At 41.8% G+C, this 23,952-nt stretch overlaps 1 protein-coding gene across 3 annotated transcripts in view; it reads left to right on the plus strand.

Moving 5' to 3' along the window:
• The window catches only part of pax2a (paired box 2a), a 31,718-nt gene extending 10,808 nt beyond the window's left edge, over window positions 1–20,910 (plus strand). For 2 of the 3 annotated variants that reach the window (XM_069692750.1, XM_069692751.1), the window contains 5 exons: window positions 4,830–5,005; window positions 7,363–7,483; window positions 15,840–15,941; window positions 17,857–17,943; window positions 18,117–20,910. In XM_069692750.1, coding sequence (XP_069548851.1) covers window positions 4,830–5,005; window positions 7,363–7,483; window positions 15,840–15,941; window positions 17,857–17,943; window positions 18,117–18,193 — 563 coding nt within the window. In that variant the 3' untranslated portion in view covers window positions 18,194–20,910. The remainder of the gene's footprint in view (window positions 1–4,829; window positions 5,006–7,362; window positions 7,484–15,839; window positions 15,942–17,856; window positions 17,944–18,116) is intronic. The other variant, XM_069692752.1, reaches the window with a different exon arrangement.
• The last annotated feature ends 3,042 nt before the right edge of the window (window positions 20,911–23,952 follow it).

The raw sequence follows: 23,952 nt of genomic DNA on the forward strand, positions 1-23,952 counted from the left end.
TCGTAGGCAGCAGCGGGAATCATATCAACCTTGCTCAATAGCTTGAGAAAGAAATGAATACAGTCGCTGTTTTGATTTGTTCCCATTTGATATTTGGCCCCTTTTGGAGATTGTCCAGAGTGTCTCTTTTAACACGTATGACCTATTTGCAGAGTTTAAATCAGTTAGTGTATGGATTTGAACCTGCGCCTACACTGGTTGACTAGTCAAGCCCCTCCATGACAATGAGTCAATAGAGGATCACTTTAGAAAATAAATGCATCCAGAGCGAGACAGAAAAAAATGGAATCATGAGTGCAATGATGGCCCTGATGGGGTGTGTGTGTGCAAGAGAAAAGCCCAGGTTTGAGAGGGGCCACAGAGCGTAACATAGAGACAAGAAGCTGTTAGGGCCCTGACAGTAGAGGAGGCACAAAAGGGTCCACATTGCTTTCCTCCCCCTCCTTCTTTTTCTGCTCTATCTCTGTCTTTCTCTTCAACATTTCATTTCTCCTCTTATTGTCCCCCTCTTCTGTCTGAGTCTTGTGGTTTAACTGTTTGCACACGGCTGCATGAGACCTCACGTACAGTTGTAAACAATATACAATGAGATCCGTCCACAAAAAATATAAAGAGAGGGAATTCACTCAATGGAGAGGAATCATGTCAGAGAAAAGTCAATTACGGGCAGCAATGGCGAGAATTAATGGAGCGATGCATTACTCAGCTTGAGGAGGGAGAAAAAGGCACGAGAAAAGTAGGGATACGTTAATTGCATTTCCACAAATACTCACCCACACAGGGTGGCGACGTTAAACGACTGACTGGTCCAGAGGAGGGAGATGAAAGCTGTGGAGGACAAAGAAAAATAAGAGATGGAGTCATTCTAGAGTGGGAGAGAGTGTGATGCAAAAATATCCACATCATCAAGTCATTCTGGTTTGTAATGGACTCCTAAATTATATATTTTCTTAAAACAAATAATACACAAAAACATGTTGCAGCAGTCTCACTGTTATATTTTCATTTGATAAAATTTCTATTTTTTTTTGTTTTTTTTTTTTTTGCTATCAGTTAATGAAAGTTGTGTCCAAATAAAAAAAATTAAAAAAAAATCCTGACAAACACAAATCAGGAGCCAATCAGTGCCTCGCTCAAAGACACTTTCACGTGATCAGGACTCGTCAGGAATCAAAACACCAACGTTACATTTAAAGGCCAACTCACTCCACCTCCTGAGCTTATCCATGTTACGGACTCGTCAACTGGATCCAAATATTCATCTACTTTTATTGATGTATTATAAACTTTTTGCTTTGGCCCGAGTCTAAGGATATAAAATAAAGTAAATAAAATAACTCGAGTGCTTCAAATTTCTATCGACGCTGCCTCAGCACTGGCAGCGAGAGCAAATATCAAATAAGCATCACTGTGCCTGCTGACAGTCAGTACACTGGTTGGGGGTGCTAAATCGAATTAATAAAGCTCTTAAACACGCCACAACATAACAGGATCTTAACAGCCATGGCAGTGTTGCTGCCTCTCTCCACTCTCTCCCCCACCCCACCCACCTCTCTCCTTTCCGCTTCAGAGGTTTCATAAATATAGCTAGCTTACAGGGAAGGAGTGTTCACCCTCTGGGTATACCAGTTTGTTTGCTCTCTCTCTCTCTCTCTCTCTCTCTCTCTCTCTCTCTCTCTCTTTTTTTTTTAAGCTCAACAGCATTTTTTTTTAAAAACATCAACAAATGATCCACAATTTGCGATAGCATCGTTTCACCTATCAGCAGAGGACGGACGAGTAAACGGTTGATTCGCAGCCTCTGATCTAGGGAAGCCCGTGTCATTGATTTACGGAGAGAGCCAGGCGGTGTGTAGGAATTCATTTGCCTTTCAAACAAGCCTCCACCTCTACTCCTCTCTGAGTTATCTTATCACAGGAACAGGGGAGATGAAAGAGGGACATTAAGTGCCACCATGCCACCACAGGACGTTAACATCCCCCTTAGAGACAAAGCAAAGCACAACAGCTTTTGATACCATTGTGGTCGGTTTCACAATAGCTACTGTCATTGGGTAACTGTCTATGAATGTGTGTGTGTGTGTTTTTACACATGGCTGGAAGTGAGTGTTAGTTTGGTGAAAAAGTACCACAACTGTGACATTTTCACTGTAAAGAGGAGCAGTTGTAGTTTAATGTCTGTTGTTGGAGCTTGTCTCTGGTGTTTTAAGTTGGTCCAAAGGTACATAGTGCACTTAAATTGTTTTAATACATAATAATGAAATATCTTAACTTTTAGGACACAAAAAGGTCAAACAGCATCTTCTCAAGCTGATCAAAGAAAGTATTAACCAGAAAGTACATGTCACCCTTGGAGATTCTTTTTTCTTTTTTTTTATCTCCTCACACTTTGGCGTTAAAACAAAGAGACGCAGTCAGCTGGTGCTGTGGGAGCGATAAGAGAATACCTGCTGAGACACCCAGAGGGGTTTGAAGAAACACTGTGAAAACGAAAGAAGCCAGTCAATGAGAGAGAGAGAGAGAGAGAGACACACACACACACACACACACACACACACACACACACACACACACACACACACACACACACACACACACACACACACACACACACACACACACACACACGCGCACACACACACACACACACACGCACGCACAATCTGACAGTTGGGCTTCACACTCCACTTGACACGCTGACTGTCAAAGGATGAATCTGATTTATTGCAGCTATCTTATGATATATGTCAAACATGAACCTCTAATGGTAAATTCTGAAAATAAATGATTTACTGTTATTTCCATTTAAAGGCCAAATCAGTAATTTTTCTGGACACATAAATTTAAAATATATTCACCTACAAAATTTCCAGAGTGACGAGAAAAATGTGAGTGTCTGAACCTACATGATCACAAATTCTGGCCCTTTAACATTTAGCAACATCTCATAGTGTTGCTAACGTAGATTTAGTTGCTGTTTATTTCCCATCTTTGTGTTAAAATGCGTGTAAGTGAAATTCTATAATTTGGTTGACAAAAAAAAAAAAGCATGTTATGATGTGAATCTACAGTATGTCCTCTTGCAGCCAGTTCAGAGGGCCTGAATGAGTGTGTAGGAGGGTGCTGGTATAAGCATGCTCCTCTGTAGTGAATGACAAACCCTTGCTATTGATCAAGCTTGCCTCTTTTCTCAGAGCAGCTGATACGAGGTAATTAATGACTCCATTTTCCTCTGTACCACAGACAACAATTCAGTTTCAAACAGCGGCGCTGCTACTAATGCTCCACCCCCAGCACTCCCCTAACCCTCCACCCAATGGAGCTGTATGAAATGAAAAAGTGCAAAAATATTCTGTTAACTCATTGTAGGAAAACGATGTGGCAAGACAAAGCTAAAGTCAATACATTTTAGCTGTGAAACCCACACACACACACACACACACACACACACACACACACACACACACACACACACACACACACACACACACACACACACACACACACACACACACACACACACACACACAATTGCAGTCCTCTATTCCATTCTCTCCATGGATCTATTTCTTGGTGCGAATCGGGTTCATCCTCTGGCCTCAGCCATTGAAAAAAGGTCAAGCAGCCGAGCAGAATGGCAATAACGCCCCTGAAATGGTACCATCAGTGGAACATGATTGATCAATTGAATTCCATAGCACAGAAAAATGTGGGATTAAGTAGAGTATTATACGCACAATGAGTTGAGGCATGATGTTCATTCCAAGTTCATTTTGCCTCCCTCCTCCGCTAGCGGATCAGGCAATCAATAGCGGCCTTGCATATCATATATCACCGCTGGCTCGCCCCGGAGAGAACATAATCTGCTGCAAATTTAGAATGACAGATTTGTACGGGAGCTAAAGCCCTCATCCGCTGTTGGTGGCGCAGTATAGAGGAGGAAAGGGAGGGTGGTGGGAGGCAGCCAGGAGAGAGGTGGTTCCTGGAATGCTGGCTGGAGGTTTTAGCTCTAGAATTTTTTTTATTTTTTTTTGTGCTCAGGACATGATGAGTGAGCAGAGGGAGAGTTGCAGCGGTGGCTGTAGGCTACCTGGCCGAATTGATAGGGTCAGAGATCAGAAGAACGAGGGAAGCGTGGGCTCATTTGTTTATATAGAGTGTGACTAGTGAGGAAATGCATACGCTTGCCCTCGTCGCCCCGTCCTCATTCGGCCCCGAATACCATCCACACTCCATTCTGTTTTCCAGAAGACAGGCAATATGTGGGGGATGGAGAGAGACAGAGACAGGGAAGGGTAATATGTTCAGGAGGAAATAGTACAGTTAAATAATGGCTCTCCATTTCCCGCCGGCAGAATGAGAGGCTCTGTATGTAATCGCCAGCCCTACTTTCTCCTCCTGAAACACACGGTCTCCCTTACAAGTATATATTTGCACTGAAGGTAATCCATCAATTACCATAGACCCATCACATGATGACCGCACTGATGGTGGCTGCAAGGAGTGGTGGGGGGGGAGGCAGAGAGCTGCTTGAGTGAGTGTATGTGTTCGAGAGGGAGAAGGAGAGGGGGAGAGAGAGAGGGAGTCCGTGGAAAACAGAAAGGGAGATAAAAGCCAAACATGATGGTGGGTCGCCCTGAATTTACTAGCGGTCTTCATGCATTCACTCTCATACACTTTGAGCTCAAACATTTTTCCTCATGCTTATCTCACAATGCTGGAATAATATTAAGTAAAACAAAAAAGAAAAACAAAAAGACCAGAGCCCTGATGCAGAATTTTATCGTCCTTCTCCCTGCTTCCCTTCTTTCCTTTGCTATTTTCTCTAGACGGCTCTGATGGCTCAGGCCCCGGCAGCGACTCTCAGGGCAGCGTAGAAAGTTTAAGGAAGCACCTGCGAGCGGACGCCTTCACTCAGCAACAGCTGGAAGCCCTGGACCGTGTGTTTGAAAGGCCTTCTTACCCTGATGTCTTCCCCACTTCAGAACACATTAAACCTGAACAGGTTTGACGCACAGATTTCTTTCTACACACTGAAATGTACAGCACTCTAGTTTCTTTGGCCCGTGTCTGTACTTAAGTCGTAGCAGCCATCCATAAAATAATTACAGCCCGGTATCACGCCAAAGCATGTAATACACCCATCAGTCCACTAGGGGAGACCGTGTCAGCATCACGTTTTGCTTCACCAAGTGTGAAAAATACACGCATCTATAACCAGGGTCAAAGAAAACATAACGTATTTAAACTACGTAATGTACGTTAAGTGACTTATATGATATTTCTTTCCATAAAATTGTGTATTTTAACCCAAACAATGATCTTTTCCTAAACGTAACCACATGGGTTTTGTTGTCTAAACTTAAGGCACCTTACTTTTCACAACTAAGCGAGCCAAAACGTGATACTGACACGGATTTCTGGACTGACGGGTGTATTACACGCTTTGGTGTGATGTCGGGTGGAATAATTATACTGATTTCAAACATATCGTGAATAGGAAAACATTCTGACACAGGTGACAAAAACCTCTGTGCAACTTCTTGCTCAAAGCGACCTACAAGCCTACAGCCTTTTACAGCGGATAACCTTTATTTACATTCATTAGACTGTTAAACAACAAGAGACTATTAATTTTTCCATTGGAACTCTATGTGGGTGCCCATGCAGCCTTAGCAGTGCCCTAATTGAGTTCATTTTCATCTCTGCGCGATCGTGGGGAATTACAGCGGCGATAAATCAGAGGGACAGCCCCTCAGTCTGCTATACAGCCCCTAATGCAGCTAATTACCAAAGTGATTTCTACGGCAAGATCAATACCAAAACGAATTGGAAATGACTTGCAATCACAAAGAGTGGAGGAGAAGGTATTAAAAAGGCGAGAGGGGGGTGGAGGAGGGGGGAGAAAACCGGCATCAGAATGGTCCAGAAAAATCAGTTTTAATTTAATGTAATATTAATCAGACTGCTTTCCACTCTTTCTGTGCACCTCCTTTTTTTTCTCCCCGTTTCCAACACCCCCTCCTTTTCTTAAACTGGTGAAAAGGTGGGATATTAGGCTATTAGGGGCTTGTCTGGTGTCTGCGTCAGGGCATTAAAAAGCCATTTTGAAGAGCCCAGGCTGAATAGGCCTCATCCCTCCCACACTTCTGGCAGCCATGTGGTCAGGTCATTCAGGCCCCTCTGTGCTTGCCACTCGCCCTCCGCCCAGCCCTGCCCGGCCCTACCCACATCCCATCTGCATGACAAAATGGCTCTTGTGCTGCTGAGGCCCAGCGGAATAGAGAGGAACATCCAGCCTAGTGCCAGGGAACAGTTGTAAGCAGACAATTAGAGTTTATCTGGGATAGAGGCAGACAAGACCGGGGTCACCAGCTCACCCCTGTGGGACCCCCAATCCATTGAGACAAACAGATGCACACACGCACGCAGGAACAAACACTTGCAGACACAAACGTGTGCACACACACTTATCCTTTCAAAGGAGAGTTGGGTCAGGAAGTGTCATCTCGTTAACAAACAGGATTCATCACAACTGCAAGCAGAGGCTTGAACCCGAGATTAAAGTGAATAAATAGTGAAGGGAATAGTTGGTGATTGGTCTTCGCATGAAGTTTTCTACATTAGAAGAAACTGTTAAAAATCCGTCTGCAAAGCATGCTTTATGAAAATGAATTAATAAGAAAAGAAATATTATGTAAAAATACCAACAAAAGCGTAAAAGCCATAAAACAATACACACGATTTTAACATTTTACCAACACATTTTTACGTGTTCATCCTAGAGGTAAAGCACAAAGGCTGATTTTGAGGTTGTACTCCCCTTTTTAAAAAAAATAAATAAAAAAAAAAAAACACACCACATGTCTCTCCTGTAACAAAGCCCTGAATGTCTCCTCCCTTGACTGGTCACAGGGATGACTGCAGTGGAGCACAAAGAGCCAGCTGACACCCCGTCCTTTCACTCCTCTCCCAATCCCTCTCTCATCCCTCTCTCCCCTTTCTGCCTTCTCCTCAGACAAGCCCTAATGCATGCATACATCATCATAGGTCTTGGTAAAGCAGGGGGAGCCGGAGACGGGGGGTGATGTTCACAGAATTCGCAGGAAATATTTGGAGGGAAACACAGCGAGAGGATCACAGATAGCATCCTCAAATACACCAGGGGATTTTATTCCAACACGTTTTATATATTGTCAAAGGAAACTCAAAAAAAAAAAAAAAAAAACTGCTCTAAATCTGCCCTCCAAAATGGGCTCGCACACAGTACAGTCGTGCCATTAACCAGCTCATGACCTGATCTGCTGGAATGTAAATCGCTCCCTTTCATTGCCACCTGCTCACATGTGTGTTTGCCTACAGGCGAATGAGTACTCTCTCCCCTCCCTGAACCCTGGCCTGGACGATGTGAAGCCGAGCCTTTCCACCAGCGCCAGCTCCGACCTCGCCTCCAGCGTCTCCCAGAGCTACTCTGTTGTGACAGGTACAATCTGACTCACGCAACATTGATCCCTAAAAGAACACACGCAGCTGCAGCAGGCCAAAGACATGTGCTCCCAGAGAACACAAACACGCGCTGTATCGTATTGCATTCTTCAGAACGCTCCCGTCTCCTGTCACCGACTGATATCAAAAGTCAGTCAAAGGCAATCAAATTATCAGCACAATCCACGTGTTAACTGCAGCTGGAAAACATCATGGTCCCTGCATGGTGGTTACTGTTGGGGTTTTTACTTTTACACTATTAAAAACTCACAAATTCAGGTTTTTATTTGAGATACTGTGTTGCTGGTGACTTTTGAACTTCCTGATGCCACTCACATTGTCCACAAATATAAAAGTCTTATCACCAAATGAAAAAGCTCTTTCGAGGCACTTTTTCAGGCTTATTTCCGAGGCGATATATCATCGGAGCCCATTAAATCCTACAGGTCTTTCACACAACGCTCCTAACCGGCTATTGTGTTAGCCTGGATTGGCCCGCTAACAGATTGACTGGGAGCACTTCTCATAAGAGACAGCTGCTGTTCTCGCCGCGACACGACGTTGTCATCAAAGGCTATCATAGCCTGTTGATTGACAGCGGCTGGAGCAGCACTGTGGCTGGCAGGCTGGCTCATGCTGCGGAGAGAGAGCAACCCAGACACAGATGAGATGCAGACAGCGAAAGAAACACTGAAATTACAGGGCTTTTTTCCAGTTCACGAACTGATTGCTGTTTGTAACTCCCACTGAGAGCCAACGGGCAACGGCAGGTGCAATGTATTGAATATCTTGTAGTATCTGTATCATATAACCCACCCTGTACCACACTATGGCTTCTTTGGCTCTGTTGTCCAGGTTGATGGCCACCTGGTTAATTGAAATATTGTTTCATTGTAGCTGTTGAGGCTCTTTGCCAGGAGAGGTTAGGTTTACTGACGGCCACACTGTTTTCCACTGCATAATTATGGGACTTTTATTAAAAGGCTGGCATATTATTGTGGAGTCAAAGTCAATGAGTGTGCTGTGTGCTGTGTGTGTGTGTGTGTGTGTGTGTGTGTGTGTGTGTGTGTGTGTGTGTGTGTGTGTGTGTGTGTGTGTGTGTGTGTGTGTGTGTGTGTGTGTGTGTGTGTGTGTGTGTGTGTGTGTGTGTGTGAGAGAGAGAGAGAGAGTGAGTAAGTAAAGAGGAGGACAACATGATTGAAAACCGCAGTGGCCCTTCTCATATGATCCCTATAGTCCAGGCCCAGACTCAGGCGCAGAACTATGGGAAAAGAAAGACCCCCTCTTCATTCCTGAATATGTGGGAGGTAGCAGTGCCCCAGAAAGTTGGGCCTCAGGAGAAGAAAGGTGTGTTTTTGTCTTTTATGCTGGGCTCCTCCTATGAAAGTGGTCTCGCTCTGGGGAGCGCACTCATAGCAGGTGGCCTCCAAGCCACCTCGGTGCCTGGGGCCTCCTAAAGTGATACATGTGAGGGACACAGATTGTGTAAAGAGGAGGCGAACTAAGTAAACTTTTCTTAAAGTGGAATACGACAGCATGTTTTGGTACAGTCATTTCAAAATGGGTGAGAGTTTTGAGCACCAAATTAAACTCAGAAGTAATATCCAGTAAACCTTTATTACTTAATTTTCACGACTATGCAAAGTGAAAATGATTGTGTGTAGGTTGTTAGTGCGTAATAATATTTTTTTCTGTCATTAGAAAACCCTGTAAATAGAAGAGCACGCCAAGGCTGAAGAAATTGCTAAATTACCTTCCTCACTTAGGCTGGGATCCAATTATCAATAAATTATGCTCTCATACTGGATGGAGCCATGATATTATATTCATTCTTTTAAATGTTTTCTGCTTCCAATTAAAATGCATACAGTTATTGATCTTGTTGATTTTTATGTCCCAAAATTTGCATAATCTATTAAAGATGAATGATTAATGAAGCGCTCAGTTTTCCATTCTAGGGGTGCTACAGAGAAAGCAGTGTCGGCCATCTTTTTGTGTCCTCTGTTTACCCTAATGTTTGAAAGAGAGCACTGTTTGAGAGAGCCAAATTAGAGAGATTTAGTGCACTAAAAGGCACCAGTGGAATTTAGAAAATAAGCACCAGCCATTAAGAACAAATCTTTACAAATTAATATTCAGAATTTTTTTTTTTTAAATTGTGAAATTTTTACCATTTTAAACTCTTTAAAATATCTTGATGGAAAATATTCTCCAACATAATAAATCTATCACTTGCTACCATAGGTGAGTACATCATATTAAACTGAACAGCTTCATAAATGTACTTGTTAAAATAGGTATTGGTCGTGTCTGACTGTGTCAAAATTAAATAGAGCACTTGTTTCTGCAAGTTCGAGAGGAACCGTATTTGTCTGTATCCAGTAGATGAACATTGTGATCTGTTCATTGCATTGATGGATACAGCATGTCATGATTCTGGTCTCTGTCTCTGATCCAGCATTAGTGTGTCTATGCAGTTATTGTATTGATACCTGAACAGCTACATGCAGGGTCTGCACATCTTTAGTTATTCTACTCCTGGCAGAAGCTTTATATGTGGATATTTTTATGTAGCAGCCACTGTTCCATGGTTAAATAGGGTTACATCCAGTGGGAGTTCAGTGGTTTCTGTGCAGGCTGGGCTAGATAATCATTCTCAACAGAGCCTGTGGGATGTCAAGGTGTAAATGGGCACCCCTCTGACCTATTACAACTCTAGCAGATGTGAAAAGCTGGTGCTTTTGCATTTCTTTTTGTATTTTCTCAGATATAGTTTCTCTATCTTTTTGAATCTTTTTTTTTTTTTTTTTTTTAAACTGACGGTGAAAGAGCGGAGCACTTTAATTTGGATCAATTTGAGGCTCTTTTTTATGAGTTGGCAGGACCAGCTTTTCACTACTGGGTGGCAAATGACAAGCAGCTACCTAACCTGCGGTGCCTGGTGTGTGGCCTGGTGACAAACGGCTCGTCTCAGCTCAGTTAACGCCTGCAGCCCCAAAGCTTGAAAATTAATGTTTATATCACCCCCCCAAACAGCACACTAACCTTTGAGCACACATTTGATAATGAATGACGTTAAACCTGTGGATGGGGAATTTAAGCTATTTGGCCCTGCAAATATTCTTAACTCTAACAATTGGATGCAGCCTTTGACAACCGCTCTATTGTTACCTTTGGTGTAAGTACTTATAAATTACCACCAGTACAATGTATGAGAGCAGAGAAATAGGTTTTAAATGCTGTACTTGAAGCAAACATGAATGTGTCCCCACCAATGTAAATTTAAGCTTTTAATTCTCTATAGACTCCTCACCTGACTACACAAGAGGGGAGTTTTACTTTGAGCATACTGGAGGGCTGAGAAAGTTCTCTGTAGATTGAATGTCGGCCTCTCAAAACAAGAGTTATACCAGTAAATGGTTTGCGCACCAAAGCTCCTCAGTGTACGTTTAAAAATGAAATGCTCACTTGAGAGAGGTCTGTTGTAGCTATATCTGGAAGCATCACTCCGAGGAGTGTTGTAGTTTCTTAACAGTCCATTTCTATGGTTGATGGGATCTGTAGATGTGGTATCAGTGGTGTAGCACAGACAGATGTTGGAGAACTCTATACCGTCTCCCCTCTCTCAGATGTGTTTGCTGAGGAGAAAAGTCCCCAAGGACCCTGAGTTTATCTTCCATCTCCATCATCAGGGCCTGTGATTTGACAGGCTCCCTTTACCCAGGCTCTGCCTCGTCTCCAGGACAATAAGCAACACCATGTCTGATTAGTTTCAGAGTTCAGTGGTCTTGAACGCAGCATTTGTATCGGTTGTTGTTGCGTTGTAACCGCTGTCTGTTTGACAATGGTTGCTCAGGCGCTGAGAAAACACGCACGTACAGTATACAGGACGTCTCGGATACAGTGTAAACAGACTTGACCTGAGCCTCATGTTAGGCAGCTGCACTCTCGTCCTAAAGTTCAGATTATTGTCCGAAAGCTTAAATGGGCTGTATACCTTGACAACAAGAGACTCGAAATAATGATACCTGCACGAGCAAAGTTCACTTAGACAAGCCCTCTGAGGTGATCACATTGTGTTTCCTGAAGCAGACACTCGTAGAGTATACCATATTTACCATACATTTTCAAATCTGTTTTTAATCTGATCTACGTGGAATATAACGTGTTCATGGTGTTTCTGACTGAAGCTAACGACGAAAGTTATCTGTTGTATTTTCTTGTATCAATCAACTCATTGGCTTGCGAACTGCCATCTGGCATTTTAGCTGCTGCCATTCTTGTTGTTTTTTTTGGAGCCAGAAGTGACCATATTTAAATGAGATGGTGGAGTTGTGGAGAAGCGAGGGGTGAATGTGACTCAGAGATCTAACTGAGAATTGAAGGACACTATACCCAAAGACCCATACTGGCAACCTGACTGCATCCAACGCATGTGAATCAAACCAAGCACGCCCCCCAAACATACCTCTCTTTGAGCCTTATAATACTTGTGGAAGAAATATTTATTGACTTTGTATTTCATGAGAGAAGTTGATTCTGAGGAGTCTTTTTGAGTCCCCTAGTGGTCCTCTGTGGTATTGCACTAAAGCACTTTAACATTGGCTTCACTTTTCAAACCCAGTGTCTACATCCATTTTTATATACAGTCTATAGTATCAATGAGTGCCTGCTTTCTGGGGGTGTATGTGCCCAAATCAGCTGCAGGGAAACATGACTTTTTAAAACCGTTTTAACTTTAAAGACTTTAACAGACATCATGTTAGCTATAATTAAACTGAAGAGTAGAACTTAGCACGAGGGATTTGCCATCATTTCTAAATGCAGACCACATTTCCAACAAATTTATGACACACTTGGACAGTGCATGTGATAAAGTATTGGTCCAGCCAATTAAATGCAAAGTCCACTCATTAGAATATTTCTGCTCATGCCAGAATCACAGCAACCGTTCTTTTTAATGATCTGATTTTAAGTTAAAACATACATTGTTCCCTCTATAGCACAGACATTTGTCTGCGATGAGATGGGATGAATGTTTTCACTGTAATTGCCTCTGTCTGAATCCACATTTACAGCTGTTACGACGACAAAGAAGGAGAAGGAGATTTGGAAAACCTGATCATTTTTACTATGAGAAAAGCAGCGAGTTTCGTTGCGTGATTCTCCGTTATTAGGATCTTAGGGCTGACAGTGTTGCGTCCCCCTTCCATAGAACAGCCCTTATCTTAATGAGGCATCGCAACACACAGTCCTGTTGTAAAACAACAATGATGGGGGAAGCAGCTAATGAGGCTATCATGGTGTCGGGAAAGAGCCATCTCTCCCCACAGGCCCCAGCAAACAGAACGGGCTCTGCAGCAGGCACCGAGAGGCCAGAGACAGAGCTCACATTGATTGCACAGGTTCGAGAGGCGAAGCCGGTGAAATAAAAGACGCCAAGACTCATCAGCCAAATTAAATCAAAGTGTAGAGTTTTGAACTGTCTACAAGCCGATTGTTTGGTTATTTGCGGGAGTGATTTTGTTGTGAGAAAGCAGCCGTGAGATTATGTTGTTTGTTTTCCTAAAACCTTGGGGAAATTTTTTACGCATTTGAGCTTGATTGATCAGGCGCGATGTGTTGTTGCAACATTTCACTGGTGTATGTTTCCACTTAGTGGAATGAATTACTGCTGGGTGCATACGAGATTATTATTATGAAGTATGTAAATGAACAAATCAAGTGCTAAACACTGCTTATCTATTCAGTATTCATATAAAATGTCTGATGTTGAGTTCTTTAGATTGGGAGTTGATGTACAACAGTAAATGCGCTTCTTGTTTCTCGTTCTTATGCTCCCTTTAAGTCCGACGTTAAATCTGATAAGGATTTAGAGTCCCGTTACCCACTCGTTGTGTCTGGCTGCGTGCATGACATTTCTTTTTAATATTTTCCTGTGACAGATTTGATTTCCGCAATGTATTTTTTTGCCTCTATGCAATGGTCATTTGGACGTTTATAAAGCTATACATCCATCTCACCATACCATGTGACTGTTGTGAATGTACAGTAAGTACAGTGTGTGTGTGTGTGTGTGTGTGTGTGTGTGTGTGTGTGTGTGTGTGTGTGTGTGTGTGTGTGTGTGTGTGTGTGTGTGTGTGTGTGTGTGTGTGTGTGTTTGTGTGTGTAGTTGTATGTCTGCATTGCATCAATTTTTTTCTTTTCTTTTTTGTTTCCACCTGCCAGACTCTCACCCGTCATATCCACCTTCCATGTGTGTAAAGCGGGAGCCCCATGAGGCATCCTTTGCCCCCTTCACCCCCTCCTCTGTTGGGGATTCTGCTCTAGCTGACATCTTGCCCCACCAGTCCACCCTCTCTGTAGATGCCTCTACTCCCAGCTACCTTGTCCATGCCCACGGTCCCTGCTACAGCCAGTATGCCAGCCAGCCCTTTATTGCAGGTACAACTTTACCTATAGGGCCCCGTATAGCCAGAGTCAATATCACTCTGTTCAGCTGATTTACCTCTGTGTTCCTTTTTTTTTTTTTTTTTTTGTACAATTTAGTCATTCTCAATCATACAGCAAATTAAAGCGTCCGCCTCTCACTTTGCTTCGTGGCCCGACTGTTGTGTACACAGGAGCGAGGCTGACTGTTTGGCCCTCATTAACAGCAACTGTTCTCTCCCCCTTTTCACCCTGCTTTTCTCCACGTGACCCTTTGCTCGTCTCTCGGATTAACAATAGGCCTCCCAGTCCATTCCAGCCACGTGACAGGCCCAAAGTCTGGGGGGCCAGAGGAGGCCAAAAGGGGGGTTTCAAAGGCAGAGATGTAGGGCTGATGCTGGGGCCTGCCTTGGACCCGTATCTGCCAGTCCTGTGTGCCCCTTCATCCAGCCAAGCCTGATGATGTCACTGTTCATTGTGGAATGTGGAGCAGAGAGTAGAGAGAGTCCTCATTGGCCTGATGGTCCAGTCAGTTTTAGCTGCCTACGCAAACCTTAGGATATTACTGTTAGGTTGTTGTAGTGTCTCTTAAAACAGATAACTTTACTTCAAATGAATTGCCGTGCAATAAAGATGGGTGACCTACCCAGGGTGTATCCAGGATTTCACCTATTGCATGCTGGGATAGGCTTCAGCCCTGTGCAACCCCAAACAGGATATCCATTTTATCATATGCATGGACAGCATGCAACATCCTGAACCATGGTGCCGCAAGTTTGTGGTCATTCTTAGCATTTTGAGCAATATGCATCGCTTCACTTTTTTGCATACATCTTTTTTATGAAATATTGTAATTCGGTCCCTCCATGATTTCACAGTTTTTTCTATGAGTGTCGCAATCAAAAATATTGTATTTTGCAGCAGCTTCTATAAAAAAAAAAAAAAATCATGCTGCAATTTTCAAAAATCATCTTTTTGCAGTAAAATGGTGGGAATTAGCCATAAACAAAACGTACGTAGCACATCTCAGAAATAGGAAGAAATATTTTAGTTCTTATCATTTTTTTTTTATTATTATTCTTTTTTTCAACTAAAAGAACCACAAGCAATTTACAAAAAGATTTCCAAGTCATGAATGTTACGTTGCTTTATTAAACGGGAAATCTGGGACTGTAATTTATAATTTGTAAAGAAAAAAAAATATATATATGTTGGTTATTCATGTTGTTAAAGCAAGTCTGGTTGGGAAAGTCCTTTTAGAGCTTCTATTAAGAAGCTCCAGAAAATTTAGGGAAATTTGCAAAATTTGCAAATATTGGTACAATTTGCTTTTATTATTGCGATCATAAGAGCCTGGAGAGGCTGGTAGTTGCAACATTATTGACAGGATCAAGAAGACAAATTGTTTTCCCACCCAAAAAAAAGTGTGAAAAAGTACAATGACAGAAATGAGTAGAAAAACATAATCTTTGGTTCATACTGAAGACAGGTTCCTGCTACCTCACTACATATCAAACCACATCTCTTAGATGTTACAAATTAAGTTCACATACCATAAGTTTGCAAAGGCAAATATGTTTTGAAGGAAACAGCTGAACTAATCAGAAAAAAGGTCCAGTGAAATCCATATTTGATTCGTTTTTACGATATCTGTTCTTGCTGTACAATTTCAGCTCAAATAAGCTACAACATGACAACACAGACAGAAACAGTCAAGAATGACTTCAAGCAAGTGACTTGAAACCAGTGTGCTTCTCTAACCTTAACCAAAGTGCTTTTGTTGTCTAATTGTGACCTCACAATTGCTCGGAATAGACTTCGTCAGCTTTCACTCTCTCAAGTAGAAATAAAGAATATCAATTCAAATTCAAATTTCCTGTGTTGAACATGTTTGTAATACAAAGCATCCTTCTGTGTGCCTGCAGGTCGAGACATGGCCAGCACCACCTTACCTGGCTACCCGCCTCATGTCCCCCCCACAGGACAAGGCAGCTACCCCACCTCCACACTTGCTGGAATGGTTCCTGGTAGGTGATGCTACTTACTTTTATGGTGCCATTAAATCTACTGTTAGAGGTCTTTACTTTCACAAGATCGTCCCCTTCAGGTGATGCTCCGGCCACATAACAGTACACAGATATACTAACAACACACATTCACTGCTGGGACAGTGAAGAAATCTTAAAGCGTTGCTCTTGACTCAAAGGATTGAAGCGAGCTTATTATAGCTTTGTTAGACTGCGGTTAGCGTGTGGTTAGCGTCTGTGGATGAGGACATTAGATGAACTCGATAGGCGATCACCACAATCAGTGGCCGTGAGATAGGACAGTTCCTCTCAGTTACACTCCAGCTCCCAGCGCTCATTACCCTCGCCGTGTCCACACAGCGCACTCTCACCAGCCCCGTCGATAAACACTGCTTTTGCTCCTCTCCTCGCCTCCCCGGACACCCAGGGCTGCAGAGCGTATCTCTTTCCCCTCTACTTAACCTGCAGTTCAGGTTCACAGCAAACAGTTAAGGGTCAAAACACAGAGGCGTGGAGGGCCTGTAAATATTTAAATCACTATCTCTCTCAGGGATGAGCTCAAGTTACACAACCAGCAGCGAGGATGCTATAGCTGCCAGCGTGTGTAGATCTGTCCTCCAAACAACTGAAAACACAATTCCCTTCATTGCTCCGTGACATGTACCTGACCGGTAATCAAAGCTGACGTGCAGCGTTTACAAGTGAGCTCAATGTGCATGAACATTATAGGATATCAACAGAGGTAAAAGCTGATATCTCAAATCAAATTAAAATGCTTTATTAGCTCATATGCCACTGGAGAGAGTTTAATGTTAAACTAATGCAAATACACAAACAAGTACAACAACACAAGTGCCCTCTTAATCCTGGGATTGTGCTTTTTTTTTTTAATCTGGCGGCCAAAGATTTAGTGATTGACCCCAAACACTGTTAATGCAAAGGCCATTGTTCAACAGCTTCATATAAAACCCAGCCTTTATAGTCTCATAAAAAGAACGAAACCTGCGGACCCACAGCGTCGCTCTCTGTATCCCCCCTCAGCCTCTTGTCTTCTCCAACTGCGACCTGCACAGGGAGCACAATGAGAGAATGAGTCTCTGGGCAACTTTTACAGAGTCCTGAAGTGCAGCATCGTCACTTTAAATCAGGACAAAAAGCACTGAAGTCCTGACTTAGGAGACGAACAGAGGAAATCCTAAAGACGAACAGGATGAATAAAACAGTTCACCTGAAGGGGCTGTGGACAGAAGCTGTACAAGAGGCCAGGACAAAAATCACTCAAACATTGTTGTGCGACAAGATTATATTAATACTGCAATATAACTTGGTTTTAGAGCTGCATAGTTCTGGATAAAATGAGAATTACATTTTTTTTTTTTTTTACAATTGAAATTTTACAATATTGAAATTTTGTGGAGTCATTTACCTGACACAGAAGAAAGAAAAAAACACAAATACAAAATACAGTGATACAGGATATCAACTTAGCTTAAATGCAGCAGCTTCATGAATCTGATACTGAACATAGTTTCAGTTAATTGTCTTCTTTTATTAAACACAACCTTTGAACACATTTTTTTTTTGGTGCATTTTCTTTCTCTTTCTTCGCATCTCATTCACTCCCATTGGGTTCATTTTCCTCAGCGCCTGTCTCTGCTGCTCTTCATCACGTGGTGTAAATGCTGCGTTGTCATTGGTCAAGGGAATAGGAGTGCTCGTTTTGATGAAGCTGATGTCCAAATGACGCATAATTGTTGGCATTTAGAAATGAAGTTGTAGAGACATGAATCGAGATCACAATTTTTACATGATTAATTGTGCAGCCCTACTTGGTAGCCTTATAATTTACAAATTATCAGCCATTTGTGTTCCTTAGCTCTTCACTAATTATCATTTTTGCCCGTTCGTTCTAAAGGAGGGGACTTTTCTGGAAACCCTTACTCTCATCCACAATACACAACTTACAACGAAGCATGGCGGTTCAGCAATCCAGCATTACTAAGTAAGTGACTTTGTCTTCTGTAATACAAATTATCCTACTGTACGCTAATGTACCTATTAAAAACTACAATACAAATCTCCAAGCTCTGATTATTCTCTTTTCTTGGCACTTTATGTGTCTTGTGATGTTTGACCTCGTGGTTTCCAACAACTCGTTCTTCTGTTAACTTTCAGGTTCCCCTTATTATTATAGTGCCGCATCCCGTGGCTCCGCACCTCCCACTGCTGCCACTGCCTACGACCGCCACTAGTTACCCCAGAGACCAGCTCAAACTGCAGGGCCAGTGCTTCGGCCTCCATATTGTCCCTGTCTGAGAAACACTGAGGTCAAAGGGAAGTGAGGCGGAATCCCAAAGGAAACCCCGTCATCTTAATGTGATGTGGAGGAATGTCGACGGCGGTGCGCCCAGCTTCAGCGTAACACACTCGGTCGGAAAAGGGCCCAATGAGCAGTCAGAACTTTCATGCCCTCACTCTCTCACAGACCTGAACACTTCCAGAATGACTTTAAGAGATTATATAAATATATATATTATAAAATATAAATTGAAGAAAAACAGTGTGAAGAATACCATGTGGAAAAAATGTTGTGGGTTTTTAATTTTGTTCCTTTGTTGCTGTTGTTGTTGTTGTTGTTATTTTATTCATGGATCCTCACATTCCTTTATGTAATGAACTGCAGTATTTTTCTGCCCTAAAGAGAGAAGTCCAGGGGAGACGACAACAGTCCCATAGCTTGATAATGTAGCGACTTGAACCAGTGTTGTGGGGCCCCTCTGACACTTAATGAGATCCTGGCTCCATGCTGTAGAACGGGCTTTACTCTGGTGCTTTGACTACGTCCTCTGCTCCCATTTCTCCAGTCCCAGCTAAATTATCAGATAAACACAGCATGCCCTACAACATTTACTGACCCTACACCCCAATGGCAACATTACACTCCCTGTGGCAAACAATCAGATGTAAAAATGTAAATCATTTTGCAAAGTATTAAAAATGTGGTGACCATGAACTCAAAGTGGTTTTGCCAGAATTTTCAATACTTTAAATTATTTTTTTCCGTCAGTTACTTTTAATGTAAACAAAGATTTTTCAGAATAGCTGTCACATTTCTCTCATCCCATAGTCATGTCTTTTGCTCTTTTTTTGCACTATAACCTCAGCTTATACAACTTTTTTTTTTTAATGTTATTTGGTACATTCACTTAAAATTAATTAACCAATTTAAAGTTGAAAATATTTATGTTGCATTGGTGCTTCAGTTTCTGAAGATATTGCAAGCCATGGCTTTGCAGCTACATGAACAAATTCCTTTCAGTTCAGTTATATGTCATTCAGCTACTTAGTCATACCACTAGATGCCTACACAGTTTAGAAAGCTGTATGCAGTTTGTGCAAACCGACTGCAAATTAGCTTCAACAATTGCCTTACAAACCTGTTTTTTCAACCTATATCCATGCCTGTTCCATGAAATTAATTGCCTTTAAGAACACACATTCACCAACCTCCATAAAGTTCCACTCTCCAAAGGGGCTGAAAGGAAATACTGATTCATTTTTGCGTTTTTGAAAAATATTTTGTGAATGTACTCTTAACTACATTTGCCAAAGACTTAGTTTGATATTTAATATTTTATTTACAGTATATGTATGCATAATTAAAGCAGTATTATCTTTTAAATAAGTCCACACTGAAGATGTATGTCATGACTTTTCAACAGGTGAACGATGCATATGACTGTCATGAAAAAGGCGAAATACACTGAATCCAACGATCGCAACAAAATGCTGCTTTATAGAATGATTTGTGAATAATGTGAAGACAATTCTTCTCTGTAAATATAATGTCACACATACACATACACACACACACACACACACACACACACACACACACACACACACACACACACACACACACACACACACACACACACACCATTGCAGTATCATACTAATGTACTGGCTCCCTTTGTAGATATACAGACTGATAAAAAAAAAAAAAAAAAACATGCATTACATTTATGTCTTAATGTAATGTTGTGCTCCGAGAAAAGGCACAACTGCTGTATAACCTATGGCTACGTCAATAGCAGGTTTCAGATGCTAACATCACATAGGTTGTCTTTGTCATTTTATTTTATTCTCATGATGTTGTCATGATGATGTTTTTTATGTCACTATGCAATGAGTTTAATGGCTTTCTGTATCATCTTTTGTTGTTGGGCTCGGAACAAGTAACCCTCATGGAGAACAGCATAAAAGTTCAAAAGTACAAAAAGACTTCCGGCGTGAAATGATTCTTCCTCTGGTTTCCCTTTTGCTCCACAAATTCCCTTAAAACGATCAAACTGAAGTCCTTGGCAACAATCAAAGATATTGTCCTGTTTGCTGTTTGTAGATGTTGTGATCATTATGTTAATCCAAATTACGGTGATCTGTGCCTCCATGTATAGAAACGCATTCATACCATCTCTCCTCCCTCCGCTCTCTCAACCCTCCTGCTACCAGTGCAACCGTTTAGTATCCAAGATGAAGTTTTCTTTAACTCTACACAAGCTAACACATCGTCTGGTACCAGGGTTACCCGTCACTGCTGAGGGCACCAGAAAACAGAGAAACACACTGCGGTCCTGCTCTTCAGGAGAAGCTCTCCTCTACAAATTGCACTTGGGATTTGCCTATTTCTGTCTACTGTATTTGTAGCTCGACATATCTGAAAATGAAACCGGCGCAAAGTGTGAGCCACTGTCATTCTGGCAAAGTCTTTTTTTTTTGCTTTAGGAAGTGGAGCACCTCCGCAGCAATGGGTCTTCTGCTGTTGTAAAGATGATACAGGAGACGTGTCATGGACATAAAAAGGATTTCTGATGAAAATCTATACGGAAAGCCTTGTGGCCTCAATCATTGTTCTGTTTCAGTTCTGTTCCAATTCTTTTTTTGTGCACATGAGAAATAAATTCTTTTATATGTCTGTCGTTGACGTGTTGTCCCCTCATTATTAACCCCATAAGAAAATGATTCAGAGTTCAAGGATCCTGCTGCTGGTGTATTGATGTTTGATTTTATGAACAGTTAAATTAGCCTTAGTCTATAAGAGAAAAAGCAACTGCACTGTGTGTGTGTGTGTGTGTGTGTGTGTGTGTGTGTGTGTGTGTGTGTGTGTGTGTGTGTGTGTGTGTGTGTGTGTGTGTGTGTGTGTGTGTGTGTGTGTGTGTGTGTGTGTGTAGGGCTGAAAGAAGAGGGTTAAACAAAGACACAGGACAGTCGGGGAGGCAGGAGAGCTTGGCCCCAGCTCCTGACTCCAGTGTATTTAATGATGCATTGGTTTCATCCTGCTCTACCACACTGCTGCTGCCTCACTTCCACTCTCCACTCTGAAACACACGAGCCTAGCCAGTTGTAATTCAATTTCTCTGCTTTCCTCTGCCTATTGTTTATTTCATGGATCCCCTGTGAAGCATCAAAAGCTGCTGTTTCTGTCAGACCCTAACTGTCCTATGTGTTTGTCATTCAGGCCTTGTTAAAAGATACAAAAAAAAAAACACACACACACACACACACACAATCTAACACTCCCTCTTCTCCCAGCTGAGAATTCCCAGTGGTAAAATTATTCCATTTAGATGGGAACTTTTTTGTCACTACCCTGTCTAAATTGGCATATCTGGCTCTCTCGTAGAAACCAATAAACTGTGAACCCGGATGCATCTGTCAGTCAAGCTCATCTTTACTTTAGCGAGGCCAGATGACAACAACAGGAGAAGAGACACACACCAGCAGAATGGAGCCCACTGATTGGCTCTCATCAGTTAGGCATTACGAAAAGCACCTGTCATCCTCGGGGCTTCTCAAACCCCGCGCAGAGAGGCCCTGCGAAGGGGGCCGACGGGCCTCACACAAGATTTACTCAAACACTTCACCCTCATTGTCAACTTGGCTTGGAGATGCCCTACAGCTTGGCCTCTGCCATGATTCATGTCTGTCACTGATAATATATACAGCAAAATAAGACAGTTGTAAAGAGCCAGTAAGTGGACACAGTCTGAAGCAATCCTGGCAAAAGTTTCATATATATCAACATACTGAATTAAATAATATATATATATACACTTTCTAAAATGTAAATTCTTTATAACCCAGACGTCTTAAGTATCTCAAAATATTGGTGGTTGACAGCACTGGAGGAAAGTAAGTGAGTATATTACCTCAAGAACTGTACAATTAGGGGCACTTCCTTTTAGTATTTGTTTTTTTCTACTTAATACGTTTATTCCAAGACATTTCAGAGAGAAATATTATCATTTTTACTCCACTGCATTTCAGGGATAGTTTATGATAGTCATAAAAAAAAATCTAATTAAATAGTTTATGGGACTACTGTCTTACTCTGGTGTCTGCTGGTAATGCTACTACTGCCTGAAGGTGGCAGAAATACATCGAAAAGCTGTTTGCCAACCGCCATTAAACAACCCTAAAAATAAACAAAGAAAAATATGGCAGGCTCCAGTGAAATGTGTGTCACTCTGTGAGATCAGATGCAATAATACAAACAGCAGAAAGGTCGGCAACAGCCGTCAAAAAGTTCTGTGGCAAAAACCTAAAAAAAAAACACAATTGAAAATGAAGTGAAATAAAGTGAAATGAAGTGAAACTCTCCCAATGTAAAGCTAGAATATAAGTCTGCCACAGGTAGCAAAGCAGCGAGCACACAGCCCATACATAGATCAATAATCAGGGGCTAGCTTTGTCACCAGAAATAAGTTTGACATGCAGAGGGAACAACGACCATCGTCTCAAAGATGATAGCTAAAGACATGCTTCTTATCAGCTTTGTACAAAGCAAAGGTTTTCAAAGTTTACAGCATGAATGTTTTCTATCTTTTTTTCTATCCGTGTGTGTACGTACATGCAGGTGTGGCCGAAGGGAGGCAGGTCTTCAAATAATAGTCAACTAGTTCCCGGCGAATACTGAATAGTATTAATGCTTGAAATGCCGATCCCTACACTGTTTATCTAATAACTGTAGTTTCTCTTTGTTATCAAGTATAGTCGTCCTATCCATGAATATCCAATATTTCACAACAAGAGATAATTGAAAAAAGCCAAAGATTTTTCTTTGCTTTCTCAGATTTATCTTGTGACCCTTTCAACTAGTAACGACTGAACTAAATTACCAAATACAAAACAACTGGTTAAAGCTAGCAGCAACTGTACCTGCTATGGTATTATGCTACTTTCATTAATGCATTAATATTAACAGACTGATAAAGTAATATGATAAAAGCACATTTAGCTGATAACGCGCACTTTTACTTTGGTAAGCATTTGATTGCAGGACTTTTACTTTTATTGTAATATTTTTACTCTGTTGTATTGGTACTTTTATTCTTTAGATTCTTCCACCAGTGGTCGACAGAGTGTGTCCTTTGAACGCAACAAACACTGAAAAAGTCCTGTGTAATCACCCAGAATTTTTAATTTAATCATCACTCTTTGTGTAAACATCTTCTATCTGAGGCTCGTGAATCTGTTGGTGTCATACAAGTGTAGTATTGTTCGGAGACGAGGAGTTGTGGTGGTCTAGCGGTGATGTCCTGTCATCTGCCTGCATGGGAGCCTGTCATCAGCCTCATCATGTGGCTGTCATAGTTGATGCTAGTGAGGGGAGAGGCCAACCCTGCCGTGTCAATCAACGAGCCCTCATTAGAAGCAGCTTTAATTAGTGGATGCACGGGCGCAGTATTGTTCACAGGGCTGCCTTCGTTAACTCTGTTAATCCCAAATGGATTTGTGTTGGGGAAAGGAAGCACTAAAGTGGTCCAATGTTAGATCATGAAGCTACTACTGCATGTGTCGCAAGTTAAAAAGATTGAATTCTTGTGTTGTTTACGTCTTGAAAGTGAAGATGCATGTCTTCAAATGAATATAAAAGTCTCAAAGTCTTCCTGAAGAAGCAACTGTGTGTTTACCACCTTGGTCCAAGTGTAATAGGTGTTGAAATTAAAAT

Source organism: Brachyistius frenatus, unplaced genomic scaffold (genome assembly GCF_029030835.1).
Source record: "Brachyistius frenatus isolate BFR_SWC_R1_liver_20210118 unplaced genomic scaffold, ASM2903083v1 Contig_13, whole genome shotgun sequence".
NCBI lineage: Eukaryota > Metazoa > Chordata > Actinopteri > Embiotocidae > Brachyistius > Brachyistius frenatus.